Consider the following 14,401-nt stretch of genomic DNA (forward strand, 5'->3'; position numbering starts at 1 on the left):
CTCAGTCTCGTGAGATCATGACGTGAGCTGAAATCACGAATTGAATGCTTAACCAATTGAGCCACCCAGGCGCCCCTTATCACTAGTATTTTTATCATATAACTATTTTTTTAAGTTTATTTATTTTGAGAGAGACAGAACGTGAGCAGGGGAGGGGGAGAGAGAGAGAGAGAGAGAGAGAGAGAGAGAGAGAGGAGAATCCCAAGCAGGCTTCTGGCAGCCGATGCAGAGCCTGACATGGGGCTCGAACTTAAACAAAATCATGAGTTGGATGCTTAACTGAGCCACTATTAATTGATTTTTTTTTGTCCTTCATTTTAACTGTCTTGAAAAAAAATCCACTGTAACCCACAGGAAACTACAGTGAAGCAGCTCCAGTCTCCACTACCATTACCTACCACCCTACCTCTGCTTTCAGCAAGTATTGCTTCAACAAAAACAGTCATAGCTAATCCTGTATTATACTTAAATAATCACATCCATGATATACTTTACACTATTGTTCAGATGAAAACACCACCTCATCCCAGTGTTGGAGATGTGAAGGTAATGTAAAGTTTATATCAGTTGATATTGTACACATTGAGAAGGTAAATATGTTATACTTGTCTTCCTGTTGAACTTAGAGGAAATATTGTAAAGTGCTCTTAATGTGCTACTTCCCCAATCCTAATCAGTTGAAGACTCTTTGTCCAATGAATGTAATTTAAAAGGAAGCATTCCTCTTAATTATGGAAAAGTAGTTTAAGACAGACAAATACTTTTTTGATTATAAAATTATTTTTCTAGACACTATTCTTATCTCTGAATATTCCTTTCAATCTTCCATTTCCATTAAATGAATCATTAATTTAGAAATGTTTATGACTATGTGCCAGGATATTGTGAAAGTATAAGCTCAGGGAGTATCTTTGAGAAAACTACGACTGATCGGAAATATCCCAGAGAAAGTATCCTCGCTGCTATTTCCCTGATGATTGTGTTTGCTGGAGGCTGTGCAGTAGTGAGGAACCATCAGGTTTCAAAGAGTTACTACCTCCAGATGAAACCCATACCCTGTGCTGAAAACTTAAGAACAGATAGATTCCAAAAAACACTAGGAAGCTTGGCAGGATTTAGAATTGATCAGATAACCTCTGTGCTAGCCTATGTATATTTGTGCTATGCTTTTTCCAGTTCCAGTGGTTGATGTCCCCAACATCTTTGTTTTTTATTTATTTTATTTCAAAGGCATGTTTGACCTCTAGGAGTACATTCTTCTGAAGGACCCATGAGTTACATCAACCTATTAGAGACTTCCAACCCATAGCATGAATTAATCTGTATTAGTATTTAAGCAGAGATTACTTAAATTATTTGTTAGGTGAATATGGACACTTAGAAAAGGCACTAAATTCTAAGTAAACGTTTCCATTCCTAGAAATTTGTATAAGACATTCAAAGAGTATGAAACTATTTCTAAGTTCCCTTCAAATTTTAAGATTTTATGGGTCTGAAAATGTTGATTCAGTGTGGCATTTTAGGATGTACTTTTGATAATGATAATTTTTAAACTTTCTAAATTTAAAATTCTAAGAGTATGCACTACTCATAAGTACTAAATAAGTTACTTGCTTTCTGAAAACTCAGCCATTTCATACAGTGATTGATATATCTAAACATTTAATTCATTTTTATTGCTAAGATCAAGTATTTATTTTTATCAAGGGAAATTTTGTAAGGCAGTTTAAAATAAAAGCTCTGAAAATTGTATACTTATTTTTATTCTTCTTCTTTTTTTTTTTTTTTTTTTGGAATACTAATCTTTAAGCTAATCATTAGCAGGTAGAATAGTCCCAGTAATAGATGAACATTGGCACTTTGCTCAGGGTCTGGTAAATGGCAGGCTCACAGTTAGTAAATATTTGATAAATGTGTTCTGAATCAGTTAGCTTTGTTGTGGGCATTCATATTAAGTTGGGTGAGTGTTATTTTATAAGTTTTAAAGTAGAGTTAGTAGTCTTAGGATTTAGTGTTATTTATGATATTGCCACTCTGCTGGGTATTTTTTAATATTTAAGATATTACTGTTGTATAGAAATGTTAGTATAAAATGTAATTGTGGCTGTTTTGGTTTTAGGTGCACACACTTCATTCACTAGCAGCATCACTTTCTGCATCAATTTACCAAGCATTATGTGACAGTCATAGCTACAGGTAAAAAAAAAAAAAAAAAAAAAAAAAAAAAAGAAATCATGCTAAATTATTAATACAGCAAAAACATTAAAATGTGCTGGAGTTTATATCAAAGTTCTATTTCCTAGGGATGGAAATATCCTCAAATATGACTGCCATGTATACTCTAATAGATGAGAGAGAATGAGAAATAAAATAACTTTAATTTAGCTGTCACCTAGTAACAACAGAGGCATACAGAAAATGATAAATAGTAAATGGAAATTATCATCACCACTGTCTTTTTTGATTTTAAGAAAAGAATTTTTCACTATTTACTATTTTTCTTTAGGAACCATTTCTTTTAGCATTGGATTAGCTCCTATATTGCTTAACTGGTTTCAGTTGGAAAAGGAAATACTTTTTAAAAAATCAAAAAGGACATTTCTTAACAAAGAATTATTAAAATCATTTTTTCTTACCCATTTACATATAACATAGAAGTCTTTGAAAATGATACCAATGAGAAGTAATGGTTTAAATTTTTCTAAATGTCCTATTACCTTTATTAGTGTATACTGCACATTTTAATGATGAGGGCAGTGTAAGTAGTAAGAAATTGAATCACTAGGAAAGATGACCCAGATTTAAATGAACTAATAAATGAAAAACCTTGTAATATAAATAGAATCATATTAAATTTATATTAAACATATGTCTAGATTTCTTTTTCTTGTAAATTCAGGAGCCTCTTGTGAGAAGATTTGATACAGGCCTCAAAATGGCCTGTACTCTGCTTTCAGTTCAATAAGGATGCGTTGGAAATGTAAATAAGGGAAAAAGAGTTTATTTAATTTACTGTGATCATCATAATGATCAAAGCCAACTTGTTTGATATCAGTCACTGGTTAAAATGGCACTAAATGAGAATTCAAATAAATATTTTTTAAATGTGTATTTTCTCATCCTTAGGCTATGATTGACCCTCAAGGGAGTTAGCTTTACTTTCTGCTTTTGTATTTTCCCCAGCTCCACGAAGAGGAGAGAAATAAATATTTAGTCACATTTGGCTTTAGGATTTGATATTTCTAAAATATGATTCTCCAGATTGTAGTTCATATTTTAGTTCAAAGTTAAGGTTGCACAACTTTGCAGAGCTAAGAAATGCAAGAAAATAGCACCCTGAAACTTTCTAATATAGTCTAGTGCTAATAGTACTCTTCTTACTTTCAGACTCTTTTTTTTAATAAAAATGGGTGAATATAGAAAAGATTTTCAACCATCTTGAAAAGTTTTTAAAAGGAGTAAATGTCATTCTAATCATCTAAAATAAATATGTATAAAGCACAATTGCCAGTTACCTCTGTTAGGGTGATAAATAACCAAACCTTATTTGTTTTAGCAGTCAGACAGAAGGAAACCAGTTTACAGGTATGGCTTATCAAGGACTTCTTTTAAGTGATCGTCGAAGACTCAGGACCGAAAGTATTGAAGAACATGCAACACCGAATTCTTCTCCTGCTCAGTGGCCAGGTGAGCATTTAAGTGTTTTGGTTTTTAGACCTTATTTGGCAATTCCATTTTAAAAAGTTACTAACTGGTTTCCTGATTGTTGTTCTTTGTGGAATTGGTGAATGGTTTTTTTATTTGTTTGTTTTTGATGATGTTTTCTGCCATGGGTTAGGAATTATTAAGTACTGTAATGTTGTCTGAAGACTCAGGAAGTTAAGGCTTCAAAACCCAGCTGTGTTGACCAGCATAAAAAAGCAAGGTTTAACATCTTTCACAAGGGTGAGCACATCCTCTTCCTTATCCTTAGAAATTCCAAATTAGAGAGCAGTATCACAGAGACATTTTCACAGATGTATCAGAGAGAATACGATTACTCTCAAGTGTAAATTTGTATGTTGGGATAAGAGTGACCATTCTGTGCTGTCTGCCAGTCCTTCTCTTTTTCTGGTTAGCTCTTTTTCTCATCATCCGCGTCAGTTATTTCAGACTTCTCCACTCTCTTCATACCTTTTCCTGGTTTGCTGTGTCATTCAGGTTTTACTCTACTTGCTTTATAACTCTGAGTTCACACATTAGTGATTGTTGTGAAGAGTGGCAGTAGAAAGAGGTGACAAACTCAAACTGGATATTTAAAATTGATTTGTGTGTAAGTTTTTAGAAACATTGTTTCCATTTTCATTTTTATTGGAATAAATGAGACAAGAAATTGAAAAAACAGTACAAAGAATTTTTGTATAGCCCCACCCAGATTCTCCACATGTTAACATTTTGCCATACCTGCTTTAGCATTCATGCTTCTCTTTCTCTCACTGTGTGTGTGTATTTACGTATTTTTTTTTGAAGTATTTGAGAGCAGGTTGTATACATGATACCCTTTTACATCTAAATATATCATGAGTCTTTCCTAAAAACATTCTTTTACATAACTGTAGCACAGTATTCAAATTCAGCATCTTAACATTGTACAATATTGTTCTTCTCATCTGTAGATCTTTCAGAAATCTCTCCAGCTACCTCACTCGTGTCTTCCATGTGACATTTAGTTGTAATGTCTCATGAATCTCCTCTGTCTTAGAGTAGTTCTTAATTTTTTTTTTTTTTTGTCTTTCATGATTGATACTTTTGCAGAGTAGTAGACAATTATTTTTTAGAATGTCCCTCAATTTGGGTTTTCCTAACCTTAGCATTAGATTCAGGTTGTATATGTTTGGCATGGATACCACAAAAAAGATACTGTGTGCCCTTAGTTCAGACTGTCAAGAGGCATATGATGTCAGTTAGTTCCATAATTGGTGCTATTAACTCTGATCACCTGTTAAGGTAGTTTCTGCCAAATTTCACATTTGTTAAGCTAATATTTTTTCTTTGTAATCGATAAGTTTCTTTTTAAGAGGTAGTTTGAGACTGTGTAAAATATTATGCTTTCACCCACTAATTTTAGCATCCATTCTTGCCTGAATCAGATATTACTGTGGGGATTACTAGATGGTGATTTTTCTGATTTTATCATTCCTTTTACTTTTAGTTGAAATTGTACTATGAGGCAGAGCTTTCATTTCTCCCCTTTTTATTTATTTATTCACTCATTTATTATATCAGTATAAACTGTGGGCTTATTTTATTCCATAGATTATAATCCATTTCTGTCATTTATCTTGTTACTCAAATTATGGATATATTACATAATATGGATACATAATTTTGGCTAAGTTACAGATTTGGATTTTTTCTTCTGGAGCTTTTTGCTGATACACTTCTTATGATATTATATACCCATACAGGTGTGAGCTCACTCATTAATCTCTTGAGTTCAGCTCAAGATGAAGACCAGCCAAAATTGAACATTTTGTTGTGTGAAGCTGTTGTTGCTGTTTACTTAAGTTTATTGATACATGCTCTTGCTACAAATTCCTCCAATGAATTGTTTCGACTTGCAGCCCACCCATTAAATAATCGGATGTGGGCTGCTGTTTTTGGAGGGGGTGTGAAGCTTGTTGTGAAACCTCAAAGACAAGCAGAAAATATTGCAGGTAAGATAAATTTGATACCAATTAATATATGTAAATGTAGGGGCGCCTGGGTGGCGCAGTCGGTTAAGCGTCCGACTTCAGCCAGGTCACCATATCGTGGTCCGTGAGTTCGAGCCCCACGTCAGGCTCTGGGCTGACGGCTCAGAGCCTGGAGCCTGTTTCCTATTCTGTGTCTCCCTCTCTCTCTGCCCCTCCCCCGTTCATGCTCTGTCTCTCTCTATCCCAAAAATAAATAAACGTTGAAAAAAAAAATTAAAAAATATATGTAAACGTAAATAATTTCCAGTGCAAAAGTAAAAGATTTTCTAATGTTACAAGAATTTTTATTTTGAAAATCAGTGATGTTTAAAATCTCATCACTTTGGTTAGAATAGTAAATAAACTCATGTTCAAATAAAAATAAAGTTTCAGTTGAACATTTTTTGATAAACCAGGACAAATTTGAGGAGGATAAAAAAGAAATAGAGGACAGGTGAAGGTAAGTGAGGAGAGTGTTAAAGAATGGAAAGGGAAAAGGATAGTGTTTAGAGAAAAAAGACTTGAATAAATCATCATAATCTTTACAGAGCATGAGAACAGTTGGCTTCATATTAGGTTCATGGTCATGTGCAAGATAGCTTTTCCAGTCATGCATATGGTTTTTAAAATTCCATTTTCTGCCTTTTTTTTTTGTTGTTGTTTTTTTTTGTTTTTTTTATCCCACTTTTAAAGATGGAAGGATATGTAAGGTGTAGACTGATGATATAGGAAGAGTTTCCATCTTGGTGCTGAAACAGAAATCATGTTAATTCATCCTTGGAAATTATCCTACTACAGATGGGGAATCAATGGCACAAAGAGTTTGAATGGCACTGGCTCTCATCTGTGTCCTTACTGCCCAAGGTTGAATTAAATGAATAAGTTTCTGTATAAGTCAAAGTAGGGGAGGATGTCTTAGCCACTTTCATTGCTTTCACTCCCCCGTATGTGGGTGGGTGACTCTTCATCTTTATCTTGTTCCTACCTTGTTGTAGCCAACCTTAAATTTGAAAGTTTTCCCCTCAAATCACTTCTTTCTCTTTCTGAATTTTCTATTATTTTTTTTTCATGGTAATCCATTCATCAAGTCATCCATGCTTAAAACTTCTGAGTGCAGGGGCGCCTGGGTGGCGCAGTCGGTGAAGCGTCCGACTTCAGCCAGGTCACGATCTCGCGGTCCGTGAGTTCGAGCCCCGCGTCGGGCTCTGGGCTGATGGCTCGGAGCCTGGAGCCTGTTTCCGATCCTGTGTCTCCCTCTCTCTCTGCCCCTCCCCCGTTCATGCTCTGTCTCTCTCTGTCCCAAAAATAAATAAACGTTGAAAAAAAAAATTAAAAAACAAAACAAACAAAAAAAAAAAACTTCTGAGTGCAGATTCATATTTGCATTCATTTAACACCTACTACGTGACAAGCAGCGTTGTCGGCTTTGGGATGAATAACACAGACAACCCCTTACCTTCATGAAGCTTACATGTAGTGGAGGTTAGCACACAGTAAACAAATTAACAAATAATAGTACTTCAGTTATGATAAGAACTATGATAAAAATAAAGCAGAGTTAAATGGAGAGTCATGAAGGAAAGGGTTTGGGAACAGTTTAGTTAGAATGGTCAGAAAACACATTTCTGATGAGAGCATATGAGCAGAGTCCTAGAGAAGTCAGGGATCATACCATGCAGATATCTGGGGCCAGAGTCTTTCAGGCTCTGTAATTTCAGGCAATTACAGATGGTGAAGGGAGTACCAAGGTCATGAGGCATGAGGTAGGACTGAGTTTGGCCTTTTCCAGGAACTACAGAGGAGGCCAGAATGGCTGTTTTAGCTGGGGAAGTTTGGATGGAGATAGGGTAAGACAACCAGCTGGGAGCAAGGTCATTTAGGATGGTGAAAACTTCAGTAGTTATTATAAAGAAAGATAGGAAACTATTGGCAGGAGTGGCCTAATCTGATTTAGGTTTTTCAGCTCTAGCTGCTATGTGGAGAATAGACTATAGAACAAGAATAAAAGAAGGGGGCTATTGTAATGGTCCACTTAAAAGATAATTGTGGGTTACCATCAAGAATGAATGGATAAACAAAATGTATATATATATACATACATATATATATATGTATGTATATATATATATACATATATATACACATACATACACACACACATATACATACATACATACATACAGTGGAGTGTTAGTCATTAAAAAGGAACAAAGTACTGATACATGCCATACCAGCATAAAGCTCAAAACTATGCTAAGTGAAAGAAGCCAGACACAGAAGGTCATGTATTTTATTATTCCATTATATGAAGTATCCAGAATAGGTAAACCCATAGAGACAGAAAGCAGATTGGTTGCCCAAGGGCTAGAGGGAGGGAAGAGTATGGAGTAACTGTTTAATGACTCTAGAGTTTACATTTGGGAATGAAATGGGATGAGAATGCTCTGGAACTAGATAGAGATGGTGGTGGCATAACATTGTGAATGTACTAAATGACACTGAATTGTACACTTAAAAATCTTTATTTTTATGTAAATTTTACTAAAAAAAGATAAATGTGGTTTAGCTGAGAGTGGTAGTTGTAGGGCGAAAAGTGGTTATATTCTGGCTATAATTTGATATTGCTGATGGATTTGTTGATGAATTGTGTGTGGGATATGATGGAAGAGGGAACAAGATAGAATTATCATTTCCTGTGACCAGTTTTAAGAGAGGAGCTGTTGACTTCTATTTTTTGGCCTTCCTCTAGTTAGTTCCTGAATCCTTTTGGTGTTACTTTTATGTGTTCCTCATATCTAACTCTTCTCAGTCTTTACTACCCACTGTACTCGTTCGCTCTTCTTACATCATCATCTTCCATCTTCGGTCATTGACCGAGCAAATAGTACCTCACCCTGTGACTAACTTAAGAAGTGTTTGTGGGGATCACCATAGGATAAGCTCCCAGCTTCACATCCACAGCCTAGTCCCAGCCCAGCTCTGCATTCTTCTTGTTATTCCCTTCCTCAGTCAACTGAAGTTGACTCCTTGTCATCCGGGGGAAAAAAGAAAGCAAGATTGCAAGCTGCCAAATAAAATGTATGTGTTTATTTAGGATCTTAGGGATTGCAGTCTGGGAGACACCGAGTCAACCAAAATCAAAAGCATGCTCTGGAGAGACAAAGGAGGCTAGAGTTTTTAAGGAGGAAAGAGGGAATTTACAGAAGTTGTTTTGAAGGAAATGTGATTGGTGCTCGTATAGCTACAGTTACATTCATCTATATGTGATTGGTTGCTACGGCTGGTGTTAGGTGGAAAGTCCATCCATGTCCATTCTAAATGCAGCAGATGCCTCGGCTTTTAGTGGGGTTCAGCAACAATTACAGAGAATGTGAGACAGGAGACGTGCATAAGCCCCACTTCCTCAATGTCCTCTTGGGTTCATTTTAAATAACCCTCTTAGCAGTGTTTACTCCATTATATTCCTCTGTTATCATCATCATTCACCTAAACCTCTAGTTACTGGTTTCTCTTGTCCCTTCTTTTTTTCACGTGGAGCTTCTCCCTTCTTTTTTAAAGGCATGCTTTACATCCTACAGCTTCAGTGAATCTTTCTTAAACAGCATGGCCAGAAATAATTACTCAAGCACTAATGAATATGTCATGTATTTAATGCATTGTAAATAGAATTACTTTAATCTTTGTTCTGAATAGCACACAGTCTGCTTCATGGCAAGATATTCTTTTATGCTCTATCCTCATGTGTGTCTCTGCCATGGTTCCTGGAAAACTAGTGCAGATACAAGTAATTTAGTCTAAACTAAAACGTGGCAGGAGTATGTTGAAAGGAAAGTTAACTTTAACTCTAAGATAAATGCTGTTTTCTCCCTCTATCTTTATTCAGCACCTCCTGTTCCTTCCGAAGACATAGATAAACATCGTAGAAGATTTAACATGCGAATGCTCGTCCCTGGACGACCTGTAAAAGATGCTACCCCCCCACCAGTACCTGCAGAGAGACCATCTTACAAAGAAAAATTTATTCCTCCTGAACTTAGTATGTGGGATTATTTTGTTGCAAAGGTAAGGGGTTTAAGGAATATAAGCTTTTATGTGGGTTTTTTTTTTTTTATTCTTATGTGTGCATCACATAGGAATGGTGAGGCAGCCTCTGGGTGGAACAGGTATAGTTTAGATATTTAATTTCTCAAGTCCAGAAACTGAATATTCATTCAGGGATGATAAGATGATGATGGTCAGATACTTGATATGGATGGGACAAATGAAAATTGTATAGGATTTGGGTCTAAACCAGAAGTCAGTTTTATTAACATACAATCAGCATCCTTGTTTTCTAGTGACTGGAATACTTGTGTCTGCCATCTAGTTCCCTTTGTCTAATTATCAGTATTTCCCTTGGTCACCATGGAATTAGAGCAAGAGGAGATAAATGGATATTTGGGGGTTTCATCAGGCCAGAGTTCAGCCCCATGACATGTCTCTCTTTCTCCAAAGCAGATAGAACTCTGGGTATCAGAATACTCCCAGAGACTAGATCCATTGTAGTTGCATTTCATATCATGTTCAGTACATGCTACTAGTACTTTCTTTCAGCGCTTTGCTTTTTCAGATCAATCACCTTCCTTCTATTAATGTTGCCCTCTTTTTTTTTTTTTTTTCAACGTTTTATTTATTTTTGGGACAGAGAGAGACAGAACATGAACGGGGGAGGGGCAGAGAGAGAGGGAGACACAGAATCGGAAACAGGCTCCAGGCTCTGAGCCGTCAGCCCAGAGCCTGACGCGGGGCTCGAACTCACAGACCGCGAGATCGTGACCTGGCTGAAGTCGGACGCTTAACCGACTGCGCCACCCAGGTGCCCCTAATGTTGCCCTCTTTACACATGCTAATGCTGTGGTCACCTTGCTGTATGTCCACATAGGAAATATATCTTTCATCATGCCACCTTCCATTTAAAAATTTTATTAGATCTCAGAGTTCTTGAGGTATTGATCCCACTTTTAAAAAGTCTTTCAAGGTGAGTTCTGAAGATTTGCTTTTGTTATCGTAACCAGTTATATTTCCTTTCCTCCCACTTTTGTTATCTTTGTCATAGATTAATTTTGTATACATATACTACTTTTGGACTGTATTTCCATTGATCAATATCTAGGCTGCACTTCTTTTAATTACTTGTTTTAATATCCACTACAAATGATATCTTTCACCTTAAAAAGATTTCTCAGCTAATCTTGTCTATTTTTTCTTCCCTATGAACTTTGGAATCATCATAAAGCCTCAAAAAAGGAAAAGAAATACCCAGGGGGATTTTTATGGCAATTAACTTAAAACTTATAAATTAATTTTAAAGAATTATAGTTTTTACATGTCTGAGTCTCCTTATATAGCTTTTAGAAGGATTTGTGCTTTCCTTCACTATAGCTGTCTGTTTTCATAAGGTTTTTCCTTTGATATTTTATGTTTTTCAGTGTGTCTTTTTTCTTTCAACTTGTCTAACTAGTTCTCTTGATATATAAGAAAAGGGTTGTTTTCTAATATTTCTGTGATATACTTTTTCTTAAGTATTTATTTGAGAGAGAGAGAGAGAGCCAGAGGGAAAGGGGGAGAGAGAGGGAGAATCCCAAGAAGGCTCCACGCTGTCAGCAGAGCCCCACACTGGGCTCAGTGTCACAAACATGAGATGACCTGAGCCAAAGTCAGGAGTCAGATGCTCAACCAGCTGAGCCACCCAGGCACCCCTCTGTGACATATGTTTTACTATTTCTTTTAATTTACTTTTTGTTGAAGTATAGTTGACATACAGTGTTTCAGGTGTACAAACAGTGATTCAGCAATTCTATACATTACTCTGTACTAACCACAATAAGTGTATCTCTCAGTTGTCACCATGCAACATTATTGCAGTATTATTGACCCTATTCCCTATGCTGTATTTATCATCCTTGTGAACTATTTATTTTATAACTGGAACTTTGTACCTCTTAATCCTTTTTGCCTCTTTTGCCCATCTCCCTCTGCTCTGGAAACCACTAGTTCTCTGTATGATTTTGTTCCTGTTTTTTTGTTTATTTGTTTTGTTTTTTAGATTCTACATATAAGTGAATCATATGGTATTTGTTTTCTGTGACTCACTTCACTCAGCATAATACCCTCTAGGTCATCCATGTTGTCACAGATGGCGAGATCTCATTCTTTTTAATGGCTGAGTAATACTTCTCTGTGCATGTGCCACATCTTTATAGATTATCAATGGACACTTAGTTTGCTTCCATAATTTGGCTATTACAAGTAATGCTCTAGAAGTATTTATATTGTATCTAGGTATTGAGTTTTTTTATTCAATCTGAGAGTTTTGACTAGTTTTCTTGACTTTCGTAGGCCTAGTATCATTTGTGAAAGGAAGTTTTTATTTAGACACCACTTAAAAATGTTCATTAAGTTAAGACAAAAACAACCTGATTATATATTTAAAAAATAACTTTATCTTTTATTGCAGCCATTTCTCCCTTTGTCTGATAGTGGTGTTATATATGATTCTGATGAAAGCATTCATAGTGATGAAGAAGAAGATGATGCTTTTTTTTCAGATACACAAATACAGGAGCACCAAGATCCAAATTCCTATAGGTAACTTTCCTCTCTCTCTCTCTCTCTTTTGTAAAAAAAAAAAATCCTGACGTTAGGAATTTTAAGTAATACTATCATGAATTTATTATACAAGAGCTGACTTACATTTTCAGGTTAGTAATTCTGTATCTTTGAGGTTAAATTTCTAGAGAGTAGAGTATGTCTTTCACATCTAGTGTCTAAGAATAGCTTACATGTAGAGTGGAAACACAAACATTTTCAGTTAGAAAAAATATGTAATTTATTGATGTGACATTAGAACTTAGTATATGTTCATTGATATGCTATTAGATTGCGTGTGACTATAAATCTTTTTCCATTAGGTGGTTTTCAGATATTATAAGTGTATTCCAATTGTACATTGTTAACATATTTTCTATTATATGACAAAGGTTTAAGTTGTTAGAAAAGAACAACTTTTTTTCTGGATTGGAGATTGGGCTAAACAATTGACAGGAATCATTACTATGCTTCTCTCATGATGTTATTTTCAGTGAAGGAGAACTTTTTGTTTGTTTGTTTCCCTTGAACAGCTGGGCTCTTCTGCATTTGACAATGGTTAAGCTAGTACTTCACAACGTCAAGAATTTCTTTCCCATTGCTGGATTGGAATTCTCTGGTAGGTAATTAATGTTCTTAAATATATTAGCATCAAGTTTCTCTTCATAGAAATCTACATAAAAGAGCGTTTGGTACTAAAAATTGGAGATTTGATGAGATCTTGTGTACTTTAGGCTCCAGTCTATGGTTTTAATTCATAGCAAGAACCACTGTTTACCCAGAGGGTTGAAAGAAAAAGCAGGAAATCAGACTGGAGAAGCTAGACATTTTCTTGCTCAATTTAGAGAGCTGGCCTTCTGTTTTGTTAAAAGCACTAAGAATCCAAATAGTATTAGATCAACATTTTCAGGTTTATTTGTATTTTCAGAGGTTTTGGCTCCAAAAATTTCAGAGTTTTTAAATATGTGGATGATGATCAACATTTTTATGAAAACAAGTTGGCATTTCTGTCCTCTTTTAGAATTGCCTGTAACATCACCATTAGGTATTGCTGTCATTAAAAACTTGGAGAACTGGGAACAGATATTGCAAGAGAAAATGGATCAGTTTGAAGGTCCACCACCTAACTATATCAACACTTACCCAACTGACCTTTCAGTAGGAGCCGGACCAGCTATTCTTCGAAATAAAGCAATGCTAGAACCTGAAAATACTCCATTCAAGTAAGGATGCTTATTTTTTTTTTTTTAATTTTTAAAAAAAATTTTTTTTTTAACGTTTATTTATTTTTGAGACAGAGAGAGACAGAGCATAAACAGGGGAGGGGCAGAGAGAGAGGGAGACACAGAATCCGAAACAGGCTCCAGGCTCTGAGCTGTCAGCACAGAGCCCGATGCGGGGCTCGAACTCACAGACCGTGAGATCATGACCTGAGCCGAAGTCGGACACTTAACCGACTGAGCCACCCAGGCACCCCTAAGTAAGGATGCTTATAATGCCCATGAAAATGTAGCCTGGTTTAACTTCTCTGGAAGGTAGTTTGGCAAAATATGCTTATATTATGTTTTTGTAAAAACATTCATAACTTTGAACCTACAGTTCTATTTCTAGCAATATATGTGAAGGAAAACATTAGAATAATCTGGATAGAAAACATTTTTCCCAGGATGACCAATAATTGAATAGATGTATTACTTTTGTAATCAGGAAAAAGCATTTATTATATTTTTGCCATTTTAAGAATTCATACAGAAATATTTTGGGATAATAATGTACATATACAAACAAGGTGCTACTTAGATTTTGGCAATAATTTAATAGTAGATATATTAAGGTTTTTTATTGATGTTTTGGTCTTCTACCTGCCCTCCTGTCTGTCCTTTGGATAAGCAGCATACTTTTGTGAGGCGCCTGTCCTGTGATTAAGAGTATCACTGATAAACTTGAAAAAACAGGCTTTTTAGCTTTGGGGGGGTTGTTAAAAATGAACTCTGTGACTTTATATTCATTGGTGATGTTATGTAACCAACAGAACCAACCTACAATATAATTTAAAAAGA

At 35.5% G+C, this 14,401-nt stretch overlaps 1 protein-coding gene across 5 annotated transcripts in view; it reads left to right on the forward strand.

Annotated features, from left to right (window-relative positions):
* DMXL2 (Dmx like 2) overlaps positions 1-14,401 on the forward strand; it is a 152,741-nt gene that overhangs the window by 124,894 nt on the left and 13,446 nt on the right. For 3 of the 5 annotated variants that reach the window (XM_045449742.1, XM_045449744.1, XM_045449746.1), the window contains 8 exons: positions 355-546; positions 2,120-2,196; positions 3,557-3,687; positions 5,448-5,696; positions 9,598-9,776; positions 12,211-12,341; positions 12,875-12,960; positions 13,363-13,564. In XM_045449742.1, the coding sequence (XP_045305698.1) occupies positions 355-546; positions 2,120-2,196; positions 3,557-3,687; positions 5,448-5,696; positions 9,598-9,776; positions 12,211-12,341; positions 12,875-12,960; positions 13,363-13,564 (1,247 nt within the window). The remainder of the gene's footprint in view (positions 1-354; positions 547-2,119; positions 2,197-3,556; positions 3,688-5,447; positions 5,697-9,597; positions 9,777-12,210; positions 12,342-12,874; positions 12,961-13,362; positions 13,565-14,401) is intronic. The other 2 variants (XM_045449743.1, XM_045449745.1) reach the window with 1 other exon arrangement.

The sequence above is a fragment of the Leopardus geoffroyi genome, chromosome B3 (genome assembly GCF_018350155.1).
Source record: "Leopardus geoffroyi isolate Oge1 chromosome B3, O.geoffroyi_Oge1_pat1.0, whole genome shotgun sequence".
NCBI classification, from domain to species: Eukaryota; Metazoa; Chordata; class Mammalia; order Carnivora; family Felidae; genus Leopardus; species Leopardus geoffroyi.